Below are 27,356 nucleotides of genomic sequence, written 5' to 3' on the forward strand. Positions count from 1 at the left end.
ATTATGTGAGCCCACCACTTCGCCCATTTTTGTTTCCAGTTGACCGGTCCTCTCACCCAAATCTTCAATAGAGCTCTGGCAGGATTTCAACATGGCTCTGAACTCAGATGTAACTTCATCTTTAAATTGATGTAGCAGGAGTTTCATACTGCCCACCGTTAAAGCCTCATTATCCTCTAGACGCGGTGAAGAGGGGGAGTCGGAAGGGGGGGGATGCAGACGCCAGAGGAGAGGGCAGCATGTTCGAGGGTGTCGTGCCAGTCGCAGGAACTCCAGCTTCTTGAGGCTTGTTGCGATATGGAGAAGGCTTAAAAAAGGCGACCTGAGAGACCGGTTTGGAGGCTTTATGCTTCTTCGGAGGCATGACGTCGCACTTTTCAAGAGAGACTTCAAATACAGTAGAAAAGGGGTACAGCGGGTCTCAATCCAACACAAGAGCGACCGTGTCGTGTGGAGAGATGTGTCGGCTAGATGATTGCAGGGAGGCACCAGAAGGACATAATACAGAGGAGGTCACATCTCAGCTCAGCAGTATCAGCACAGATTCCTGAGAGCTTCCATCCATCCCCAGTTATCTCCTTGCATAGGGGATCTAAATTCAGAAGGCAGATAACCCCGGAGATAGAGAATCCCAATTCCGCAGCTGAAGGGGCTAACAATTAGAAGTGCCAGGCAGGAGGTTGCAGATAGTGTAGATAGACCCAATACCTAGGTGCCAGATATGCCAGGGAATTCAGTGGGATACATAAACACAGGCTACTGTGTGTAGAATGTAGCAGGGATTCCAGCAGCAGCCCTGAGCAAATAGAAATACAGATACCAGGGGGCTTGTGTATATAGTGTATTCTGGTTTACAGATGTACCTCTGTGCTGAACAACCAAGCCAGCACAGGGAGAGGACAGGCACGTTCACAGCCGCCCAGCGGCAGAGGGAGCAGCCGTCCCCGCCTGCACCGCCTATGGAGCTGCCCACAGCCGTGGACAGGCTCCTGCAGCTAGCCGAACACTTTAATGTGCACCGGAGCCCCGGGCACTGTAAGGTAAGCAAGCGGGAAGGGGGGGTGGAGCCCACCGGTCGCTCAGGGCGCCGCCGCCAGCTCCCGGCAGAGCAAACTGCGAGCCGCTGAGTCACAGGGGGAGACAGCCGCGGGTACAGGCACCGCTCACCTCACTCGATCCCGACCACAGCCGCCGGGTCCCAAGGAGAGTAGGCGCAGGTAACGCTCCGTCCCTCTTCTTCAGGGTAGCTGCTTCTTCTCCCGAGCCCCTCCGCCGAGCGGCCCGTCCGGCCTCACTTCCGGTCAGTAGGGGAGCGTGCTGCAGTCCCTGGCTTCAAATGGAGGGGAGGGCCGCAACCCGCAGCGACCCTTAAAAGGATCCCCCGATTCCGCATCCCAGACCCTCTGATTCTAGATGTTGAAGGTAATCAGCAGTTGAGGATATGGGGGGGCGAGGGTCCCCTGGGGCACTTTTTAATCGACCAGAGAATCAAATCTGGCAGGAGCTCTCCAAAAACACCACCTCACAGCTCACAAGCTAGGCCACGCCCCCCCCCCCCCCCCCCATACTGGTATTTTTTAAATAATGGTACTTAGGTAGGGCTGGTTCTTTATTTTACAGTTGAATTGGGAAGAGGCATACAGAATATTCTGTGCAGAACAGATATTGTTTAAAAATGGAACAATTTCCCAACTGTGCATACTAATTCACATATATTTATTTATTTATTTACTAGCCGTTTCTTATATAGCGCAGCATATTCTGTTGCGCTTTTACAATTAGAACAACAGTTATAGAACAAAACTGAGCAAAGACAGACAGACATAGAGGTAGGAAGGCCCTGCTCGCAAGCTTATAATCTATAGACATATAGGCATAGACAAGTTTACAATCTTACAATCTATATATATGTGGACAACTCAGCTTTTACAACTGTAAATTATAATTTATAGCTATAACAATTATGGTCAAATATTTCAAACATATTTATAATGTGGAATATATACAGAAGTTATTTTCACATTTTAAAAGACAACTTTTCTTTGAATATACATTGGCCCTCATTCCGAGTTGATCGGTCGCAAGGCGAATTTAGCAGAGTTACACACGCTAAGCCTACGCCTACTGGGAGTGTATCTTAGCATCCTAAAATTGCGACCGATGTATTCGCATTATTGCGATCACAAACTACTTAGCAGTTTTAGAGTAGCTCCACACTTACTCTGCCTGTGCGATCAGTTCAGTGCTTGTCGTTCCTGGATTGACGTCAGAAACACACCCAGCGTTCGCTCAGACACTCCCCCGTTTCTCCAGTCACTCCTGCGTTTTTTCCGGAAACGGTAGCGTTTTCATCCACACGCCCCTAAAACGCCGTGTTTCCGCCCAGAAACACCCATTTCCTGTCAATCACACTACGATCGCCGGAGCGAAGAAAAAGCCGTGAGTAAAAATCCTATCTTCATAGCAAAGTTACTTGGCGCAGTCGCAGTGCGACTATTGCGCATGCGCACTAAGCGAAATTTCACTGCGATGCGATGAAAAATAACAAGCGATCAACTCGGAATGAGGGCCATAGTCTTTTGTTCAGCTTGACTTTGGGAAACGTGGAAATAATTTCCTTATCTTTTTTCCAAAACCATCTGCTAAAGTTCAGTCTTTTAGAAACTCAATAACTTTACTGTACCTTAAAACATAAAGGACTTTTGGTCTTTCCTTAAAAGTCACACCACTTGTTTTTCATAATGTCATACAGTAAAACCACTCCATTCCATCAGCGGCGGTGACTGGTGCCAATACATCCACTATCATATCCTCCAACATTTACACATAAAAATCGTACAAATTAGAAAAGGGGGCGTGGCCATGGGTAAAGTAATGGAAGTTTGGAGAGCCAAAAATCGGTACAGACCATAAAAAAGGTACTGTACCTGCTAAAATGGTACTTTTGGAGGGTATGCACTATAGATAATTCAGATTAAATAACATTCTACATTTTAACAAAACTGCACTTTAAAAAAAAAGGAAAAAAAGTGACATATGGTAGCTCAGTTCATCTCATCGTCATATTTAATTACATTTATTCTTGGTAAATCTGGCAGTATAGCAACCCTCATAGAAACCCATGGGGATTGCTTTGCAGTAAAAAAAAATCCATATTTTACCAATTAAAATTCTGTTCCTAAGCCACAATAGTAAGACAGTTTTACTGCCCTGTCATGGGGGGGGGGGGGAGATAAGATACATGTACACACAACTCTTTCTTTACATGTACACACAACTCTGCAAAGCCTGAAATTCCATAGACACTGTGCAAATACCCTGTTACTCCCCCTTCCTTGAAAGTGAAGATGGCACTGCTTTGCGTACAACCCAGCATCACCCGTAATTGTGTAAGCTTAGCTCTGGAGCATGCACAATGCAAAAACCTTGCAGGATACACCTGTAAAACTGACTTATGTTCATCTCTGCATTACCCCCATCAAACTAGCAACAGAGATTACTTGGGCCAGGTGTTCTCACTTCTATAGGGAAACACTGGTGGTGACATCACCAAGATATATGGCAGAGACAGGTTCATGGAGCTTAATTTGCTGGCACTGTCTTGTCTACTATACTGTAGAGGGTTGATCTATTAGTCAGTGATGATTTGACGGTCAGTATATCATTGTTCATACGCAGTAAAATATATGCAATACACTTACATCATTCAAAATATAATGCAGAGCTTACTAGATGACTAGTATACAATAAAGAACTTTTAAGATGTCCAAATACATTATATAATCATTATCTGGTGTCTAATATACAATCTAGAGCCTTTTCTGATATCTAATGTACTGTAGAAGCACAACCCAAAGTGTCTATCTTTTTGTCCAGTACATATTGCAAAGCCCCAAATGATACCCAAGCACTACAGCTCACATATTGCTCATTTGTTATACATTCCAATATCCCATCTGCAATCCAGAGCCACTTCGGCTGTCCAGTGCACATAACCTAGCTCCAGCTGACCACATGTGACTCACCTCAACAAAGCACATTGTTGGTTTTGGGACAGGAAATATGACAATGGTTATTGGAAAGTTCATTGAGGAAAAACAGATGATGCAGATAAAGATGGCGTTAGCTAGTATTTCCATAGTTAACTTTAAAAATGTCTTATGTTTAGTGAACTCTCTCTGAGTGGTAGTTGGAGTCCATGGAAGAAAGGTTGACGGGAATGCCATTAGCCACACTGCTTTATTCTCCTTAAAAAGCGTTAAGTGGCCAAATACACATGTCCCAGCCCTACACCATAGCCAGATTAAGGGGGGGGGGGATGCAGAGCATACTGTACCCCGGGCCCCCCTCTGACAGGGGCCCCCCCGCCCAGAGCACACTGACATCGGTAGCTTTTCTTCTAATGCAGCAGCAATCCAGACAGCCAGAATGTGAGCAGGACAGTATACAGTGCAGGTAGAGACACAGAAGTATCAGATTTCATGAACTATTGACGGAACTTTCTGACCAGAGGGGAGATAGTGTGGTGGAGTGAGCTGTAAGTGACACAGGGGGGGGCTCCCTGTGTCACTTACAGCTCTCTCCACACCTGGGTGTCTGAGTCCTGTATAACTTGTTATTTAATGAGGGTCTAGAGAGAAACACACACAGAGAGTCCTCCTGAGTCCTGTCCCAGTGTGTAAGTAGTACAGAGGCTGCTGCTATTCTTGATGTGACAAGATAAATTATAGATTTTATTTTTATGTGTGTTTTAAGGTTGTGTAAGTTGTTTTTGTTCCACTACAAGAACATTTTATAAAATAGATATCTTTCAACTAGGTGGAGCTATAAACAGCACCCTGGCATTATTAAACTATTAGTTAAAATCTAACATACACCATTGGGCTACATTTAATATACACAATCCATACCTCACACCATGACCCATTCCAGGAGGGATAACGTGCTCTCTACCTGGACTTCCTTCTTAAGTTATGATTGCAATACCTGTGTTAAAACACCTTTCTTATCAATTAAATACTGTAGTTCAACATAGATGACACCAATCATATATTAAGAGGGAAGTCCATGTAGAGAGCATTTGTCTCTCCTGGAATGGGTTGTATTGGGAGGTATGCACAATTATATACAGCCCCTGCCCCCTCCACTGGGGCCCACCTGTCTAAAGTGCCCCGGGCACTCCCAATGCTTAATCCGGCCCTGCCCTACACTGTGTCACAGCTAAGTAGCTGCAACAGACTATACATTACTGGGAGTGTGCATGAGAATGAAGGTGGCATTTACTAAAGTAAGATATGGATACAGGGGTATAGTGAGAGTGGCTCCAGTGGAGCGCGAGCTCCAGGGGCCAAAAAAGTTAGAGGGCGTACTGCCGCCCGCCACCCCCTTCCCTTTTTAATTTATTTCAATTAAACAAGTATATAGTTAAATACAGCTACTTACATAGTGGCTCTACCATGGCCTAATGTGTATAAGGGACTCAACCATAGTGTAATGTGTATAAGGGGCGCTACTGTGCGGCATAACATGTGTAATGGGTACTACTGTGTGATATAATGTGAATAACAGACACTACTGTGCGGTGTAATGTTTATTGGTACTATTCTATGGCTACTCACTTTCCCAAGTAAGCCATTGTTTATTTATTTATTTATTATTACCAATTATTTATATAGCGCACACATATTCCGCAGCGCTTTACAGAGAAAATGTTTCCATTCACATCAGTCCATGCCCCATGGGAGCTTACAATCTATATTAATTATCACACACACAACAGGGTTCATTTTTGTTGGGAGCCAATTAACCTACCAGTATATTTTTGTATTGTGGGAAGAGACCGGAGTACCTGGAGGAAACCCACGCAAGCATGGGGAGGATATACAAACTCCACACAGTTAGAGCCATGGTGGGAATCGAACCTATGATCTAAGTGCTGTGAGGCAGTAAAGTTAACCATTACTCTGTCCGTACTGCTATTCCATGCACTGATCCTATTTTAAACATGGGGGGAACCCAAAGGAAACTTTCACCCTGAGCTCCACAAGGTCTAGAACCGACACTGTCAACAATTTAGGATTTTTAAATATTGTTTCTTTTCAAATGTAACATGCCACCACATGTTGGCTAGGCCCCCAATTCTGTACAGGGGAGGGGTTGCCAAAACATACACTTGCTCCGGGCACCATAGCGCCTAGCTACACCTCTGGATGGATGTAATGTAAAGGATTTGGGCACAAGCAGTGGTGTATAGTAGCTAGAGCCACCTGGTCCAAAGTACAATATGTAAACTGGGTTAACAAATTTGATACATACTGTATATTTGTCCATAAATAGTATCAGTTATAGCAGACAGTTTAAACATTGTTACTCACCTTACTTAGCCTGTGCTGTAGCTATCATCTCTCAGTCCTATCACAGTACAGTACTGATTTGTGTCATCCTTTTAAAACATAATTGCAACCACTTAGAAGGCATTATGTTTGGATTTATTTTACTATTAATCCATAGAAGTCCTGGGCCACCTTCTGATGTCAGTTCAAAAAACATTACAGATGTGAAGATCTTTCAGCTGGGTCCTCTTGGTTGTTACACGTTCTCCCTTTGTACATGGACTAGCTCTCAGTGATTGTCAGACATAACTCTAGAGATAGAGAACTGACAGCTGGAACTGACAGTTATGCACCATTAGCAGAGCAGTCATATGAAGTGGATCTGTCTGGGTACTTTGGATGATTTTACAGGTTTGGTATTTGTTGTCACTCTATACTAGACAATTCTTATCCAATAACACACAGCGTTATGGAGGTGTCACCCGGAAAATCTTGAATTACATTTGCTGGCCAAAATGCCAGCTCTTGCTTAAGCCAAAGGCAGATATAGCAGTATCGAGAGAAGGCCTGTGTCTAGGGGCAGCAGAGATAAAGAGGCATTTCCCGCCATGCATTGTGCAAAAACAAATCATTAAAGGAATAAGAAAATCAAATGATGTGCATTAATCTGAGATGGCAACAGTGGGCCTAATTCAGATCTGATTGCAGCAGCAAATTTGTTAGCAAATGGGCAAAACCACGTTCACTGCAGGGTGGCAGATGTAATATGTGCAAAGAGTTAGATTTTGGTGGGTTATATTGTTTCTGTGCAGGGTAAATACTGGCTGCTTTATTTTTACACTGCAATTAAGATTTCAGTTTGAACACAACACACCCAAATCTAACTCTCTCTGCACATGTTATATCTGCCCCCCCTGCAGTGCACATAGGGGGTAATTCAGATCTGTTCGTTCACTAGCATTTTTCACTGCGCAGCGATCAGGGCACTACTACGCATGCGTATGCACCGCAATGCGCAGCCACGTCATACGGGTACAAAGTGGATCATTGCTCAGCGAATGGATTTAACAAAGAATCCATTCGCACAGCCGAACGCAAGGAGACTGACAGGAAGAAGGCGTTTCTGGGTGTCAACTGACTGTTTTCAGGCACGGTTTGGAAACACGCAGGCGTGTCCAAGCGTTTGCAGGGTGGGTGTCTGACATCAATTCCGTCCTCGAACAGGCTGAAGTGATCGCAGCGGCTGAGTAAGGTCAGACCTACTCAGAAACGGCACAAACTGTTTTTGCACAAGGCGGCTGCACATGCATTCGCACACTTGCAAAGCTAAAATACACTCCCCTATAGGCGGCGACTATCTGATCACAGCGCTGCAAAAAATAGCTAGCGAGCGAACAGATCTGAATTAGGCCCATGGTTTTGCCCATTTGCTAACAAATTTGCTGCTGCGATCAGATCTGAATGGTATCCGTTTGATAGATAGACAGTGTCTAGTTAGACAGTCAATAGATAGACACCATATGTTAGACAGACATTAGGTCGACAGGGTCAAAAGGTCGACAGTACAAAAGGTCAACAGGGTCAAAAAGTCGACAGGGTCAAAAGGTCAACATGGAAATGGTCGACATAAAAAAGATAGACATTTTTTTTAGTTTTTTTTTTTAAATGTAACATTTGAAATTTAACATGGATTATTTCATACCTTCTCTATCCATGTGGGCATAGAGTTGGTTATAAACCTTGTGGCGAGCGCAGCGAGTCCCGCTTGGGTATGCCTTTCTACTATTGGGGGTCCCAGATGACAATACTATCCACACAAACCCCCAAAATGCAAGAAACATGATGTCTACCTTTTTTGTTTCGACCATTTTCATGTCGACCTTTTGACCCTGTCGACCTGTTGACCTTGTCGACCTTTTGTGCTGTCTACCTTTTTCATGTTGACTTTTTTACCCTGTCAACCTTTTGACCCTGTTGACCTAATGTCTGTCTAACATATGGGGGGGGTCATTCCGACCCGTTCGCATGCAGCGATTCTTCACTGTGGTGCGAACGGGTCTGGAATGCGCATGCACCGGGCAACAACGCTTACAGAGAAGAAAGCGGTCGCAGCGGCGACCGCAAAGAAGATGGACAGCAAGAGGGCGTTCCGGGACGTCAACCTACCGTTTGCTGCTGTTTTCGGGGAGTGGTAAGCAAGACGCAGGTGTGTCCAGGCAAACAGAGGGCGGACGACTGACGTCAAAGCCGGGCCCATCCTCGCTGGATCCATCGCACAGGGTAAGTAGGTCTAGGGCTACTCTAGTTTTGTGTGAAACTTTTTTAGCATATCAGGGCTGCACAAGCGATCGCAGCCCTGTTATGCTAAAATACACTCCCCCATAGGCGGAGATTAGTTGATATCGCACCAGCACCAAAAATTTGCTTGGTGCAATCAACTCGGAATGAGGGCCTTGGTGTCTATCTATTGACTGTCTAACTAGACACTGTCTATCTATCAACCCACACCCGCTCTGAATTAGGCCCAGTGTTATAATATTCTACTGAGTGGAAGGCCTGGCAGAGATGAGCAGATAAGATAGATGTGGCTTTGGAAGGGATAACACATAGGTTGCAATAATTGTCTGCCAACAGGTTTTATTAATATAAACTCCGCCAAAGGACTTCAGTTTTAGGATCTTCACAGTTTCCTTAAATAGGAACTACAGACAAAATTGCATGGATCATTGGCAGAATACCAGAGGTTGAAGGGAATGAAGCAGGGGCATAGTCAGAACATTGTGGGCCCCATAACAACATTTTGAAGGGGCCCCTGTCCCAATGTTTCTTGAGAGACACCTATCCACAGCAGTTACTAATTCTATGCCCCATAATAGTGCCCTAGTTCATTTCTGAACCACAGTAGAACCCTAGTTAATGTTATGCCCCATAGTAGTGCCCTAGTTTATTTTATGAATCATCGTACTAACCTATAATACATTATATTCACATTGCAGGGCTGCAAGTACATGTTATGCAACAAAGTACCTCCAATTCACATTATGACATAGTGACCCCAGTTCATATGATGCCATATTACAGTGCCTCCTGTTCATACTGTGCAGCATTAGAGTGTCACCAGTTCAAATTATGACACGTTACAGAGATACTGTAACATCCACTACACACACTTCTCACTGGAAATGTAATGTCAATTCAGGCTTGGCAATAGAACAAACCCAACTGCTTAGCAGGCAAATCTGGGAAGTTATTATACAACTTTTTTAACCTGGGTTCGGGCCCCACTAAGCCTCTAGGTCCCATAGCAATGGCACCCCTTGCACTCACTATTGTTATGCCCATGTCTCTGCACCATAATAGAACCCTGGTTCATTTTCTGAACTTAATGTTAATGTTATGCCCCATAGTAGTGCCCTAGTTTATTTTATGAAGCATAGTGACACTATATCACAATGTGTCACATTGCAGGGCTGCCAGTACATATTATGCCACACAGTATCCCCAATTCACAATATGAAATACAGTGTCCCCAGTTTATATTATGCCACATTACAGTGCCCCCAGTCCATATTCCACACTATAGTGCCTCCAGTTCATACTTCATATGGTACCACATTAGTGCCCCGATTCATATTATGTAACACAATAATGCCCTCCAGTTCATTTTATATCACATTACAATGAGCAGGTCCAGGGGCATAACTAGATATAATATAGTCCCCAGGGCATAAGTTTCTAAGGACCCCTATATATCTCCCAATAGTGAAACATGTATATAACACAAGTAACTTTGATAGGGAAGGTGGGACCCTCTTAGCTCGGGGCCCCATAGCAGCTGCACTCACTGCACCTATGGTAGCTACGCCCTTGGAATGAAGTTCCTATGGAGTGCGGTGGCGACTGGTGCCGATATGTCCACTACAGAGAACCCTGCTTTGCTCTTCTTGGCTTCACTGTACAATGCATAAGCTGCTCTCTGGAGCAGGGTCCTCCGGATGACATGAACATGTATTGCTGGCCTCCCCAAATATTGCAGTGGAAACCAATTTTTGTGTGTTACGCACCTGATATCAATCATGTTAATGAAAATGAAAGCATATGCTGTATTTGCATGAATAGAGGATTATGTAAAGTGGCCATGTTTGTGTGAAGCTGCGGAAGCCTAATTTATTACAGTACCTAGTTTAAGTACATGTACCAGCCCCATGCATGGTGCAAAAGATCTGTCTGAAATAGGCCTCCCTTACACCATATCCACAACTCATGGCCATGACATTCCCACAAGAAAAAACAGCTCTGTGCTATTGCATGGTTATCGCCCAGATGCCGCACTAAAATGCTAATTTCATGGTTAGGCAGATCTGGGCAAGTATCATTCAACTCAGAATACTGTAGGATGGAAATATTCAAAAATGAGTAAATTCCTGAAAAAAGGGTCTTGGTTTTATGGCGTGGATACACAATAATACCCCCAATTCAAATTACACCACACAGTAGTGCCCCTTATACACGTTTCAACACACAGTAGTACGCTTTTTACAAATTATGCCACACAGTAGTACCCATTATTCACATTATGCCACTAGTGCCTCTTATAGACGTTACACCACACAGTAGTATCTCTTATACATTTTACACCACACAGTAGTACCCGTAATACACATTATGCCACACAGTAGAGCCCCTTTTTCACATTATGTCACACAGTAGTAGTGCCCCTTAAACATGTTACACCACACAGTAGTACTCCTTATACACATTATGCCACATAGTACTGGCCCTTAAACACATGACAACACACAGTAGTACTCCTTATACACATTACGCCACACAGTATTCCCTGGCCCTGAGGAAGAAACTCATGACCCAGGCTGTCCCAGATCCTGGCCACAGCAGCATCAGCACTGCAGGGAGACAGGAGCAGCCTCGAAGAGCCCACTATCAGCTGGGGGATAGGAGTTCTGTGAGCCAGCCCCCCACCAGGGTAAGTGCGGTTGTATATTTACCCTGGCTGACTCTCGCTCCCTCCCTCTTTCTTGTCCACACAACCCCTCTTTCTCTTGTCCGCATCCCCCACTCCTTGTCTGCACCTCCCCTCTCTCTCTTGTCTGCACCCCTCTCTCTCTCTTGCCTACATTCCCCCTCTCTTTCTTGTCTCTTGTTTGCACCCCCCTCTCTTGTCTGCACCCCCCCTCTCACTCTGGTCTGTACCACCTCTCTTTTGTCCGCACCCCTCTCTCTCTTGTCCGCACCTCCTCTCTCTCTTGTCCGCACCCCACTCTCCTTTGTCCGCACCTCCTGTTTCTCTTGTCTGCATCACTCTCTCTTGTCCACACTCCACTCTCTCTCTTGTCCACAACCCCCTCTCTTCCTCTCTTGTCTTCACCCCTCTCATTTGTACTCACCTCAAAGCTACTTCCATAGCAGCTCTTCTGTGGTATAATGTGTATAAGGGGCCTTTGTTGTGCACGGTCCATTTTTTTAATATAGTGAGAGCGGTGCCAAAGGAAACTGTCACCCTGAGCTCTGCAAGGTCTAAAACCGGCCCTGCCCCTTACACATTATGCCCCATAGTAGTATCCCTTATACATGTTATGACACACAGTAGTACTCAGTGGCGTAACTACTGCCCCCGCAGTCCTCGCGGTGGCTTGGGGGCGAGGGGCTGCGGGGGCGCCACTGACTTTGCACAGATTGACATGCGGATGAGCATCCGCATGTCAATCTGCGGTCTCCTTCCCTCCGCTGCTGTAAGGAGGGACACGGAGCGCACAGCCAGTCTAATAAAGGAAGTGCCGTTCGTGAGCTCTGATTGGCTCACGAACCGGCACTTCCTTTATTAGACCGGCCGGAGAGCCAGGAGGGACACGGGAGAGGCGCGCGCTGTACGCTCCGTGTCCCTCCAACACAATGGAGCGGGGTGGGGGGGGGGGAGAGCAGGCACTGTGGGGGAATATCTGGCACTGGGGGCATATACCTGGCACTGTGGGGGAATATCTGGCACTGGAAGCATATACCTGGCACTGTGGGGGAATATCTGGCACTGGGGGCATATACCTGGCACTGTGGGGGAATATTTGGCACTGGCGGGAGCAGGCACTGAGGGGGCATATGTGGCACTGTGGGGGAATATCTGGCACTGGGGGCATATACCTGTCCTGTGGGGGAATATCTGGCACTGGGGGGAGCAGGCACTGAGGGGGCATATGTGGCACTGTGGGGGAATATTTGGCACTGGGGGGAGCAGGCACTGAGGGGGCATATGTGGCACTGGGGGGGGGTATATTTGGCACTGGGGGCATGTACCTGGCACTGTGGGGGAATGTCTGGCACTGGGGGCATATACCTGGCACTGTGGGGGAATATCTGGCACTGGGGGCATATGTGGCACTGGGAGCACGGCCCTACCAACAAGCACTACCCCCTAGCAACGAGCATGACACCCAGTGCATGAAACCCCTGGCAACGAGCATGACACCCAGTGCATGAAACCCCTGGCAACGAGCATGACACCCAGTGCATGAAACCCCTGGCAACGAGCATGACACCCTGAGCATGAAAACCCCTGGCACCGTGCATGGAACCAAGAGCATGAAACTGCTGGCAACGAGCATGACACCCAGTGCATGAAACCCCTGGCAACGAGCATGACACCCTGAGCATGAAAACCCCTGGCACCGTGCATGGAACCAAGAGCATGAAACCCCTGGCAACGAGCAGGTAATTTAAAAGTAATTAGAAGCCTTACTGTAGAACTTAATGTGTAATGGGCATTACGGTGTGTGGCATAATGTATCACGGACATTGCGGTATGTGGTATAATGTCTCAGGATCATTGTGGTGTGTGTCATACTGTGTCACAGACATTGTATGTGCTATAATGTATCAGGGGCATTGCAGTGTGTAGCATAATGTATAACGGGCATTGCGATTCCTGTCATAATGTGTCACAGGCATTACGGTGTGTGGCATAATGTGTCGGGGGCATTACAGTGTGTGCATATTGTGTCATGTGCATTATTGTGTGTGGCATAATGGCTAAGGCCATTGCAGTATGTGGAATAATGTATACTATAAGGAGGAAAAATGACAAATAATGTAAGGGGCATGAATCAGGATTATTTTTCTTTCCTGTGGTGGCTAACGTCTGGGCGTGCAGGTTGCAAAACTGGGGTATAAGGTAGTCTTTTCCTGCAATGCCACGCCCCTTTACGCGAAGTCACGCCCATTTCAACGAAGCCACACCCCCTTTTTGGTGGCGCGCGCATATTTGTCCCTTTACTAGTGCCAATTATGGGGGGTATGGGGGGGGGGGGCGAAGGATTTTTTGGCTTGGGGGAGAAAAATTTCTAGTTACGCCACTGGTAGTACTCCTTATACATGTTATGCCACACGTTAGTTGCCCCTTATACATGTTACACCACACAGTAGTACACCTTATACACATTACATTACACAGCAGAGCCCCTTATACAAGTTACACCACACAATAGTACTTCTTATACATGTTATGCCACACAGTAGTAGTGCTAGCAGTGCCCCTTACCCATTGTGGCCCAAAAGTAGTACCCCTTATACACATTATGACATACAGTGGTATTCCTCATACACATTACACCACACAGTAATAACCCTTATACACATTACACCACACGGTAGTACCCCTTATACACATTACAGCACACAGTAGTGCTCCATATACATGTTACGACACACAGTAGAGCCCCTTATTTTCATTATGCCACGCAATAGTAGTGCCCTTTACACATGTTGCACTACATGCAGTACCCCTTAAACACATTGTGCCACATGACAGTGCCCCTTATACATGTTACACCACACAGTAGTGCCTCTTATACAAGTTATACCACACAGTAGTACCCCTTATACATATTACACCACACAGTAGTGCCCTTTATACACATTATACTACATAGTAGTAGTGCCCCTTATACACATTATACCACACAGTAGTATCTCTTATATAAATGACAACACACAGTAAAGCCCCTTATTTGCATTATGCCACACAGTAGTAGTGTCCTTTATACATGTTACACCAAACAGTAGTGCCCCTTATACACATTCCACCACACAGTAGTGCCTCTTACACGTTAGTCCACACAGTAGTATTGCCCCTTATACACATTACACATCACAGTAGTAGTGGCCCTTATACATGTTACACCACACAGTGGTGCCCCTTATACACATTCCACCACACAGTAGTGCCCCTTATACATGTTACACCACACAGTAGTAGTGCCAATGGCCAGATTAAGAATCACATGGGCCTGGGGCTGAAAACATTCAAGGGCCTATTGTGAGAGGTGTGATCAGTGCTGTGGGTGTGGCCAGAGCCATGTGGGCATGTATGTACCATACACTATCAATTTCAATGTCTCCATAAATATGTAAAACTATTAAAAAAATTGCATCATTTCATGATAAAAATAGAAATGCAGTCTTAACAGTTATTATATATAGCGGACCATGAGACCAGCTGGTGGCTAGTGATCATCATGCTGCCATGATGATAGGCCTATTTTTATGTGGAGGCCTGGAGCTGTAGCTCCATCTGCCCTATTGTTAATCTGGCCCTAGTAGTGCTTATTGCCTATTATGACCCACAGCAGTGCCCCTAATACTCATTCTGCCACACAGTAGTAAACCTTATACATGTTACACCACACAGTAGTAGTGCCTTTTATTTACATTATACCATACAGTAGTAGTGACCTTTATACACATTACATCACATGGTATATTATATGGTATATTATATCACACAGTAGTGTCCCTTATACACATTACACCACACAATAGTAATGCCCCTTATACAAGGTACACCACACGGTAGTAGTGCCCCTTATACACATTATGCCATACAGTAGTATCCCTTATACACATCACACCACACAGTGGTAGTGCCCGTATACATGTTACACCACACAGTAGTACACTTATAGACGTTACACATTATTCTTATGCCACACAGTAGTAAAGCCCCTTACACATTATTCCCACAATAATAAAGCCTCTACACATTATGTCACAGAGTAGTAGTGCCCTTTACAACTAAGCCACACAGTAATAATGCCCCCCTTTTCTTGAGGCTCTCGCCCACTCACTGATACTGTCACAGTGTCTAACATTTAAGTGTGCCAGGACTCTGCCACCTTGCTTGTACTCCCAACAGACACAGCTATTCACTCACTTTAAATGTGCTGCACATCACTGTAGGAGTGTGGAGAGCTATCATGACATTTCTCCTTATAGATGAGACCAGATGGAAATGGAGAGAGTGAGTTAGACAGGGCTGCAGTCAAGAGCCGGATGCAATGCTGCATATATATGTAGAAGCGGATGCCCAGCAAATATACATTGCAATAGCTGGTATAAAGCACCACTCTTGGACAGGGCCATAATCAGGGTCACTGGCAGATGTCCAGGGTGCCATGATTTTAGGGCCCCTTGAGCAGTGCCAGCTGTGCAGGGGTGCATTGGCCACCCTGGCTGTTACCTCTGAAGCTTTTTGGGAGTCAGGTTGAGAATGCTGCCAAGCCATTCTGATTAGTACCTACAATCAGTACAGCCAGTCAGCATTCTCTACCTGCCTCCCAGCTGGCAGTCAGACAGCAAATGGCTGTTATCTTGCTGTTTGGTGGATGCCACCTGCCAGCTACCAAACAGAGTGCTGACAGCGATTTACTGTATGGAAACATGTGGATAGACAGTGTGGGACCAAAGTAGGGGCATGTTAAGATTTTTTTTTATTAATTCCTGTGAATGGGTGGGTGAGTCCCCAGTGAATTGCTTTGCCCAGGGCCTACAATACTGTTAAGATGGCCCTGGCCATAATAAGTGGTGTGTGAACCCTGTCCAGGTTGCAAGTCTGGTGAAGCAGAACTGTCGCTTCCTCAACAGCAACATTGCCACCTGTCCCACCTTGTTGGGTGCTTAGGGAGATACCTCACTGCAATGAAAAATGCAGGGCACATCTCAGTCACCTTTCTCTTCTGGGCTTTATGTGTGTCATGCCATCACATGGGGTGACACCCTCATGCATCTACCACACTGGAATGGCCCCCGAGCCAGCTCTCATGTTAAGAATTTTGCTAAGATAGTCATGCTCTCAGTTAAGGTTACAGTAAGAAAAATACTGCACAGTTTTGCATATCCACACTAAGGGGTCTATTTACTAAGCCTTGGACAGAGATAAAGTGGATGGAGATAAAGTACCAGCCAATCAGCTGTTGATGAGCTCAATAACATTAATTTCCAGGCATTTCTCAGAGTGGATGAGGTATGTAATACCGGTGGTCAGGATCCTGGCGGTGTCACAGCCGTAATCCAGACAGCCGTAATCCCAGTGGTGAGCCCAGCGAGTCCTTTGTGCAATGCTTGCTGTGCTCGCCATGCTTTATATTCTCCCTTGCGTGGTGGTGTGGACCACCACCCAAGTGGGAACTCGGGGCTTTGGTCTGACCGGCGGCATCTTGCTGGCTGTCGGGATTATGGCGTAGGTCTCCTGACCGCCGGGATCCTGAAGTCTGTAAATTAACTGCATCCCCTCGGAATTTGTGCTCCTCCATTCCCTATTGATGTCTATCCTATACCAAAATACATATCTGTTTTCTGTATACCTTTCTGTGTGATAGTACTGTGAGAATTGCAGGCAAAAAGGTTGTTATTATTATTATCCTTTATTTATATGGCGCCACAAGGGTTCCGCAGCGCCCAATTACAGAGTACATATGCACATAATCAAAACAGGAAAACAGTGACTTCCAGTTGAAGACAATATAGTACAAGTTCAGGGTAACTAAGCATAGCTACACCAGTAGACGACATAGAGATAACTTTCAAGGTGGCCAAAAAACTGCAGGATTTGGGCAGTTGAGGATTATTAAAGTAAGAAAAGTATAAGCACATGAGGGAAGAGGGCCCTACTCGTGAGATCTTACATTCTAAAGGGGAGGGGCAGACAGACAGGGGTGTCATAGATGGGGTAGACCGAGCATGGGACAGAGGGTTAGGATGAGATATGGCTGGGTTTGGTAAAGAAGTGGGTCTTAAGAGCCCGTTTGAAGTTCTGTAGGGAGGTGGGGAGTCTGAGGGGGAGAGGTAAAGTATTCCAGAGAAATGGAGCAGCACGTGAAAAATCTTGGAGATAGGAGTGGGAGGAAGTAATCAGGAGACAGGAGAGTCGGCGTGCAATAGCAGAGCGAAGAGGACGGGTGGGAGAGTAAAGGGAGATAAGGTCAGAGATGTAAATGGGACAGGAGTGGGTGAGTGCTTTGTAAGTGAGTGTGAGAAGTTTGAATTGGATTCTGAAAGGGAAGGGAAGCCAGTGAAGGGCTTGTAGGAGAGGGGAGGTGGATGTAGTGCATTTGGTGAGGAAGATGAGCCGGGCTGCAGCATTGAGGATAGATCAAAAGCTTCATAGAAGCTATTTACATACAGTATAAAAAGTGCAAAACAAAATTTACACAGAGCCAGACAGAGACCTCTCTGTTTTGTGTCTTCTGTGAGAGACCTCTCTGTTTTGTGACTTCTGTGAGAGACCTCTCGGTTTTGTGACTTCTGTAAGCCTGCTGATTCATTTTCTCAGGCAGCTCCCCCTGCGCAGCACCCTAATCCAACTTGGGTGGTATTTTTGGCGTTAGCACATCTCGCCCTAATGGTCATAATATAATAATTGTTATATTACAGAGCAGGCAAGGTCCTATTACTCCTTTTATCACCCTAGACTACTAGGTCCATGGGAACCAGATAGAACCTGTAGGCTAGATAAAGTTCAGACACCATACCTGCGGCCCCGGTGTTAAATTCCTGACACTAAGCCATGACAGCGATATCTGGGTATTAGGCCCTCCAAGTGATATATTCCATGCACTAGGATGGGGGGGGGGGGGGGGGGGGGCTAGTGCCCGTACTACATAAGCTACATACCCTCCAACATTTTAAACATAAAAATCGGTAAAAATTAGGAAAGGGTGCGTGGTCACGGTAAAGGAGACGTGACAACGCCCCTTTTCCTATACTTTTAATGGAAGTTTGGAGAGACAAAAATCGGTACAGACCATAAAAAAAGGTACTGTACCTGCCAAAAATGTACATTTGGAGGGTATAAAGTTATGTCCGGGGAGACATAAGCTAAAATCTTGCCTAGAGCGCCAAATTAGTCAGGGCCGGCCCTGTTGACACACATGCTACAGAATTGAATACAGTTACCTCAACAGCAGCAGTACACATCTGCAAATTGCAGAATGCACTGCATTGTCCGCTCTTTCTCTGGCTGTGTTGTGGTCACATGACACCGAAGTCAGCTACTCCCTTTCCCTCTTATTCTCAGTCTTGTAAAGCAGAGAATCAGTCTCATATGGGTAAGCTCGGAGTACCACCTGACGCTTGTATACGTACCACCAGCAGTACACGTACCACTGGTTAAGTACTGCTGTTCTAATGAAATAGTTTTTTTTTTTTTCTTAATGTGTTGTAATTGTTTTAAGTCAAAAATATTTTGACAAATCCGTAAAATTGTTAGAGAACACAAATGCAAACCGATGGGACAGTGTAGCAACGTAAAAAGAAAAAAATGTGAAAATGGGAAGTAGGGTCACCAATGTATCTGGCCAAACTGGAGATGGATTCTGTTACTCAGCTACTATGCATAGTGGTAGGATCAATTGAGTGTAGCCAGCATGGCATCCAGATCTACACTAAAAAGGTAGTCAATAGGTCTACCACTAATGGTAGACATGCATTAAGTCGACAGGGTCAAAAGGTCGACATGGTCAAAAGGTCGACATGACAATGGTCGACACATATGGTAGACACAAGTATAGTTTAAAGAAATGTTATTTATTTTTCAACTTTTTCATACTTTACCATCCACTTGGCCTACGATTGAGAATAGTAGCCTGTGCTGATCGCAGCGGTAGCAGAAGCATGCAAGGGGACAAAGTACACTAATGGGGCTTGTTTGTGGTAGAAAACTGACAAAACACCCCAAATAAACAAAAAAAATTGTGTCTACCTTTTTTGTGCCTACCATTTCCATGTCGACCTTTTGACCATGTTGACTTCTTTTTACCATGTTGACCTTTTCTACTATCTACCTATTCTATGTCGACCTTTTGACTCTGTCAACCTAATGTATGTCTACCATTTGTGGTAGACCTATTGACTATAAACCTTTTTTGTGTAGATCTAATTATCCACACCCATCCAGCATCATAAATGCTATGCCCAGCATTTGCAAAAAAAAGTATTACTGTGTGGGTGTCATGTACTGCATTTGTTTTTTAATATATAGATGAGTAGTATGCACATATGACCCTATGCATCTTCCCTCTGCTTTGCATACTGTTCTTTCTATGTATCGTTCTCAGTCAAAGTCTCTAAAAGATTCATATGTTTTTCTTGCTAAAACTTTGGTCCATCCTATCAGCAGCAAATTCTCAATAATACAGTACCAAACAATGAACCTGCAAAGTGTACCAGCTAGTTGCTATGAAATGGTGACGCACAGAGCCGTAACTATTAATTTTGGTGCCTTGTGCCAGAAATAGAATTGGCGTCCTCTCCTACCCCATATATAAAATATGGACGTGGCTTCATGAGGTAGGGGCATGGCCACAGAAGAGTACCAATTCACCTTGCACTGCACAGTAGTGTCCATTATTCACATTACTGTTACAAGCCATGGCTCACAGCGTCCGGGCATCGCTAGGCGACCAGGACATTCCCAAACCTCCACTCCCTAGCCGCTGGCTCCATGGCAACCTGGACGCCGAGCCGATGCGGGGGATGCTAGGGAACAGAGGTGCCGGGGAACTTCTGTCCGGAGGCATCAGTGAGTGCCTGGTTACAGTGACTCCCTGTTGTGTGCACTCATACTCCCATTGCATTCTAGACCTTGTTACTCCTGTCCCGTCCTCGCCCTCACACTCTAGTCTCACTTCTTTGGATCACCCTGTTTTTCCCTGGCACAATAGTACCACCCCCTTTCTCTTGTCTTTTGTCTTTGAACAGCTTCTACCTTCTTTGGGTCTTTCACTATTGGCATTGACTTGGATCACTCTGAGGTTAAGCTCGCACTACCAAAAGGGGTGTAAGTCCTGGTGGCATCCCAGTACTGGTAGGCACATCACATCTTATGGCAAAAGTGTCTTTTATAGGCAAGAAGACCTGCTGGTGGGTTCTGCAAGTCTTATCCCGGGGTGTACAAAGGTCGCTGCCCAGAAGATCTTCAGAGGCCATGGACCCTTCGGAAAGAAGAATTTTCAATCATAACATTTATGACCATCCAAAACAGCTAAGAAGGTCATAGTTTTTCTTTTCCTTCCCAAAGTCATTATGGATCCTTTCACTCAGAGCCCGGCACAAGCCCTGGCTATTCCAATCCAAAGCCTGAACTTCAGGAGCTTACCTTGAATGTTGCAGCACAGGAGAATACTATTCGAGCGGGATTTTCCTCTCTTGGGAGTAGAGAGCCGAAGGTCAATTTACCAGATCAGTTTTCTGGAGACAGGGAACAATTCCTTAATTTTTGCGAGAGCGGTAAATTATACTTTGACCTCAGACCAAATTCCTCTGGTTCCGAAGTCCAGCGAGTTAAGATACTAATTTCTTTACTCCGGGGGGATCTCTAAACTTGGGTGTTTGGTTTGCTTGCAGGGTCTGAGCCATTATCTTCTATTGATACTTTCTTTTCAGCCATGGGCCTTTTGTATGATGATCCAGCTCATCTTTGCTCCCTCAAGCAGGGCCATAGGAGTGCAGAGTCCTACTGCACTGAATTCAGAAGGTGGGCTGTATATTCTGGATGGAATGATGGGGCTCTTCAGAGTCAGTTCTGACTTGGCCTTTCAGAGCAGATTAAGGACTGCCTTGTGCAGTATTCACCATCTAAGTCTTTGGATGCTCTCGGGTTGATCGCCAATTCCATGAATGGAAACATGAGAGGGAGTTTACAGTACTCCCTGCCCATCCTTCCAGTGCTGAAGCTCAGGAGGAACAACCCCAACCCAAGCAGCTTGGGGTCACTTGACGTCTGATAAGAAGAAGCGAAGGTGGGCAAAAGGTCTTTGGCCTTGTACCCCACAATAAAAACATTTTGTTGGTGTCTTCCCTAAAAGACCAGTAAAAGACTGCCTGAGTGAAGTCAGAGGGGTTCACTTGGGTATCTCTACCATTACTCCCTTAAATTCTATTTTAGTTCCCTTCACTCACTTTCCTGGATTGTGAAGCTGCAGGGAATTTTATGGACTTCACCTTTGCTTTATCTTTTAATATTCCTTTTGAGTCCTTATAGTCTTCTGTCTCTGTTTGTGGTCTTAATGGCAACTCCCTAACCCATGGACAAATTTTGTTTCATACCCTGCCTCTACTTCTTTCTGTGGGGTTTCTTCATTCAGAAAAGTTATGTTTTTTCCTTATTCATTGCCCACTAGCTTCTGTGGTCCTTGGACTACCTTGGTTGAGAGAACACAACCCAGTAGTAGACTGGAAGTCCGGTGAGATTATCCTCTGGAGCTTTGTCTGTGAGGCTCGCTGTCTCTACCTTCCTATCCAATCAGTTCAGAACAATCTTAAGAATCTTCCTGAGCCATATCACAACTTCGGGGATGTTTTTGTTAAGAAGGAGGCGGACACTCTCCCTCCACATCTTGACGAAACTACACAAGGGAAGATTGTATGCCTTGTCCATTCCTGAGACTCAAGCCATGGACCAATACATTCAGGAAAGTCTGGCCAAAGTATTCATCCACCCTTCCAGATCTCCTGTGAGAGCTGGATTCTTCTTCGTAACCAAAAAGGATGGGTCTTTGCAACCTTGTATTGATTATAGAGCCTTGAATAAGATCACTGTGAATAATTGCTATCCTTTTCCCCTCCTCTCTGTGTTGTTTGACCAACTTCAGGAAGCAGTTACTGTATCTTCACCAAAACTGATTTAAGGGGGCCTACAACCCTATGTGGATTTGAGAGGGTGACGAATAGAAGATGGCATTTAACACTCATACGGGGCATTATGAATATCTGGTTATGGCATTCGGACTGTTAAATGTTCCGACCATCTTCCAGGACTTTATCAACGAGGTTCTCAGGAGTTTCTTGGCCATTTTGTCATCATCTATTTACATGACATTCTCATTTACTCCAAGTCCTTGTTGGAGCAATGTGACAAAGTGAGAATGGTTCTCCAAATGCTTTGTGAGCATAAGTTGTATGCTAAATTGAAGAAATGTAAATTTAAGGTGGGCTAGGTGTTCATCTTGGGTTATGTCATCTCCCCTAAAGGGTTTTCTATGAACCCAAAGAAGATTCAGGCAGTTCTGGAGTGGACCTGTCCCTCTAACCTCAAGGCTGTCCAATGCCTTCTTGGGTTCTCCAATTACTGTAGATGTTTCATTCGCTCCTTCTCTACCATTGTGGCTCCCATCGTGGAGCTTACTAAGAAGAGAGTGGACAATCAGCATTGGTCATAACAGGCAGTGTTGACCTTTGAAAGGCTTAAGAAGGCGATTTACTTCAGCTTCAGTCCTTCATCACCCTTACCCGAATTTGACGTTTCTGGTAGAGGTGAATGCTTTGGATGTGGGAGCAGGAGCAGTGCTTTCGCAAAAGCATCCTCAGGATTGAAAGGTCCATACTTGTGCTTTTCTTTCCCGGAAGTTTTCCCCATCAAAGAGGAATTATGATGTTGGGAACCGGAAGCTGTTGGCGATAAAGTGGGCCTATGAGGATTGGTGCCATTTGTTGGAGGAGGTGCGGCGCATAATAACTGTGTTCCCCAACCACAAAAATCTAGTTTACATTGAGGCTGCTAAGAGACTGAAGCCTCGACAGGCATGATGGGCCCTGTTTTTCATTAGATTTAGATTTATAATCACCTTCAGACCGGGATCTAAAATTATTAAGGTGGATGCCTTGTTTCGTAGTTTCCTGCTGGGTCAAGATTCCAAGGGATCTGAATCTCCAATTGTGCTCTCCTCTGCTATTTTTGTGGGGTTAACACAAAATGTAGCCTCTCGAGTTCTATCAATGCAGGACCAAGCTCCTGCGGAGTCTCCATCTGGTCATCTGTTCATTCCCAAGATTCATTAATGAAGTACACCCTTCCTCAAGGGGGTGTACTGTTAAAAGCTGGGGCTCGTGGCTCACAGCGTCCGGACGTTGCTACGCGACCGGGATACTCCTGAACTTCACGGCCGCCATGGTTGCTAGGAAACTTCCATCAGGAGGTGTCAGTGAGTGCCTGAAGACGTGCTGAAGATCAGCTGTTGGGAGTTCTTAATTAGGAGGAGGCTTGGCTGTGTAACATCTCTCATTCACTCTTGGTCCTTTATAGCTTGTGTCTGCCTCTCATTTCTTGCTGGTCATAGTTTCTGGCTGCAGCAGGAGCCCTTGTCAGATGATTCTAGTACTAGCTTGTGGATCCCTCTGCCTGGTTACCTTGCTAACATCGCCTGCTTAGTTCCTGTGTCCAGTCCCATGCCAGTTGCTCAATCTGTCATGACTGATAGTTTGCTTTCCTTGTTAATTCTACCTTCCATCTACTTATTGCAGTGTTCTCTTTTTCCTGTGCTACCAGTTCCAGTATACCACCTGCTGGTTCTGAGCTCTCCCTGTCGTATGCTCTCCTATTCCCATTGCATTCTAGACCTTGTTACTCCTGTCCCATCCTCAACCTCACACTCTAGTCTCACTTAATAGTGCCACCCCTTTTCTCTTTTGTCTTTGGGTCTTTCACTATCGGTATTAAATCGGGTCACTCCGAGGTTACGCTCGCACTGCCACCTGTGGCGTAAGTCCTGGATGCATTTCAGTAACGGTAGGCACATTATGCCTTATGGGAAAAACAGGTATTATAGGCAAGAAGATCTGTTGGTGATTTCTGCGAGTCTTAACCCGTTATTCACACTACACCGCACAGTATCGCCCATTACTCACATTACACCTGACATTAGCATCCGTTACTCACATTACACCACACAGTAGTGTCCATAACTCACATTACACTGCACAGTATCGTCAAGTACTCACATTACACCTCACAGTAGTGTCTGTTACTCACATTACACTGCACAGTATCGTCCATTACTCACTTTACATCGCACAGTAGCATCTGATACTCACATTACACTTCACAGTAGTGTCCGTTACTCACATTAAATCACACAGTAGCGTCCCTTACTTACATTACACCGCTCAGTAGTGTCAGGGACATGCAGAGAGGTAAATGGCTCAGGAGGCACTGGCTAGCACCAGAGCCAGTTTTACACACAATATATGAGCACAGGGCTTCATGTGGGCATTATGCACAGGTGCAGCAGTATAAACTCCTAGAAAATTGGTGAGTTTTGATCAGAGATGTGCAGAAAAATATGCTCACCTGCCATAGACTTTATACTCCAGAGTTTTGACTATAAAAATGAATAGAATAATACAAAGAAGATATTTCTAACATATTCTTTGTATCTTTCATATACTTTATACAGTCAAAACTCTGGCACAAGCTTTAGTATGCTAGTAATGGCTCTGCCTCACCCCACTGCACACTACTGAGTACTGTCCATTACTCACATTACACCTCACAGTAGTGTCTGTTACTACACAACACAGTAGTGTCTGTTATTCACATTACACAGCACAGTAGCATCCGTTACTCACAATATTACCCCTTATATATGTTACAACACAGTAGAGCTCCTTATACACATTGCATCACTGTAGAACCCCTTATACACATTATGCCAGGTTGAGCCCTTACACCTCATTCCTCCTCTTCTTCCTCCTCCCCCCCTCCCCCAGGGTGTAATGTTGGTGAGCAGTGTGTGTGTATATGTGTGCGTGTGTGTGTGTGTGAGAGCGCACGGTGTAGTGTCAGTGAGCAGTGTGTGTGTCTTTGTGTGAGAGCAAGGTGCAGTGTCAGTGTGCAATGTGTGTGTGTGTGTGTGTGTGTGTGTGTGTCAGAGCAGGATGTAGTGTCAGTGAGCAGTGTGTGTGTGTGTGAGAGCAGGATGTAGTGTCAGTGAGTAGTGTGTGTATGTATATGTGTGTGTGTGTGTGTGTGTGTGTGTGTCAGCACCCCCACCCAACCCCCACAGAGCAGCTATGTTGCTGCTTACATTACTTGCTGCTGAATACAGCTTCTGTGCTCCAGTCCCTCCTCAGACACTGCAGAGGGTGCAGAGCATATGGGGGAGATGAATCCTGAGGTAGAGTAACACGCAGAGCCGGCCCTAGGTATAGGCAAACTAGGCAATTGCCTAGGGCATCTGGTATGCCTAGGGGCATCAGCAGCTTCTGCTGATTAAAATGATATGCGGCATGCCTATATTCTGTGTGTAGCATTTCGTACGCAGATACAGCCACAGTCGCACACAGTATATAGGCCACATATCATTTTAATCAGCAGAAGCTGCTTGTGTATCCTAGCCACATAGAAATGCAAATAAGATGCATTTTCATAAAAAATAGGCACCCGACGTTAGCAGAGCTGCCAGTTGACTCACGCTGGGAACTACATGTGTCATTATGTGTATAAGGGCATTAATAATGTGTAACATATGTGTAAGGGGCACTATGTGTGTCATTATGTGTATAAGGGCACTAATAATGTGCGGCATATGTGTAAGGACAAATGTGCACACTGTTCTTATTTAAATTACAGGGGGTAGGGGAAAAAAAAAAAGGACTGCTATGGGTGGGGGTGATGGTGCTGGGAAAGGGGTGCAGGGTCAGAGGCGGAACTAGCGGTGGTGCTAGGGGGCACCAGCCAAAATCTTGCCTAGGGCATCATATTGGTTAGGGCCGGCTCTGGTAACACGGCTGGCAGCAGTAACAGCCATGTCCCTGATGTCCGTGTTGCAAAGGGAGAAAGAAAGGGCTTTGGATTGGCACAGCCAGCCATCATTCTCACCAATGCTGCCCTCTGATTGGACAAGAGTGGGAGCTTGGGGCTGTGGGTGATAGATGGCAGATGTTGCAGAGCACACAGGGGAGCTGTGGGGGAATAGGCGGTCAATGGGGTTGGATGCAGATGGTGTGCCCACAGGGCAAATGTGCTGTGGGCTAAGCATTGTCTGCACTACCCTAGTTATGGCCCAGGTGATGCAGCCCTCCTTTTCTACCACTATGCCTTGCCCAACCATCTGTGGCAGATATGAGCGATACTGTATCCCAACTCAGCGTACATGCTGATGGTGATGATGATGATACATTGTTTAGATGTGTATGGATCTGCCTTTAGGGGGGGATGCAATATATTTCTGGGTTGTTATTCCCTTTCCGGAATTTATGACCATTTTGCCAACAACTCTACGTCAGTCCCTAAATGTTTAATTAACTACCAAATATTTGTGTTTCTTAAAAAAGAAGACATAGACAGAATGCCAGTAATATTCCTTAATCTTCCCCAAGTATTGTATATAATTTCTATAATTGTGATCACTGAGATCTGATCTATTCAAATTTGCAAGTGTAAATCATCTAGTCACTTGCCTTGCAGAGTACTACATGTCTCAGTTCCCTATCACAGTGAATCAGTGTGGTACTCTGTACCAGAAGTATGCCACATACCACAGAAATAATTTGCATCATCTTCTAACACAATTCTTTTAATGGATAAATAACCTGTGTTCTTTGAGGTATCTTTGGATCCAGAGAACCGATCAGGAACCCCAGTGCCCTGGTTCTTGTTACTGTCATTGTCATACCACAGAAGATATTGAGGTTTATTCCCTGTCTTCTGCTGAAACCAGTACACATAGCGGTCACTTATGCTGAATCCACTTACTACACAGGGGATTGTCACTGTGCTTCCAGGGGAGGCTGTTACAGAGGGTGTTTGTGTCACAGAGGACTGAGCAGCACAATCTGAAACACAAAAACATGGACAAATGTCAGCTCAGAACAGCAAAACAATAGAATACATTTGCTGGATTAAGATATCTTTTAGTTGTACAATGATTCCTGATTTCAGATTCATCGATGAGCATAATACTTCAC

The 27,356-nt window shown here is 45.3% G+C and overlaps 1 protein-coding gene across 10 annotated transcripts in view; it reads right to left on the bottom strand.

The window, feature by feature from the left end:
• IGLL1 (immunoglobulin lambda like polypeptide 1) overlaps positions 1-27,356 on the bottom strand; it is a 687,880-nt gene that overhangs the window by 31,750 nt on the left and 628,774 nt on the right. Inside the window, exon 2 of one of the 10 annotated variants that reach the window (XM_063912978.1) lies at positions 26,982-27,224. The exons of 8 other annotated variants lie outside the window; for them this stretch is intronic. In XM_063912978.1, the coding sequence (XP_063769048.1) occupies positions 26,982-27,224 (243 nt within the window). Of the gene's footprint in view, positions 1-26,909; positions 27,225-27,356 lie in introns of all 10 variants that reach the window. One more of the 10 variants, XM_063912979.1, reaches the window with a different exon arrangement.

Source organism: Pseudophryne corroboree, chromosome 1, assembly GCF_028390025.1.
Source record: "Pseudophryne corroboree isolate aPseCor3 chromosome 1, aPseCor3.hap2, whole genome shotgun sequence".
Lineage (NCBI taxonomy): Eukaryota > Metazoa > Chordata > Amphibia > Anura > Myobatrachidae > Pseudophryne > Pseudophryne corroboree.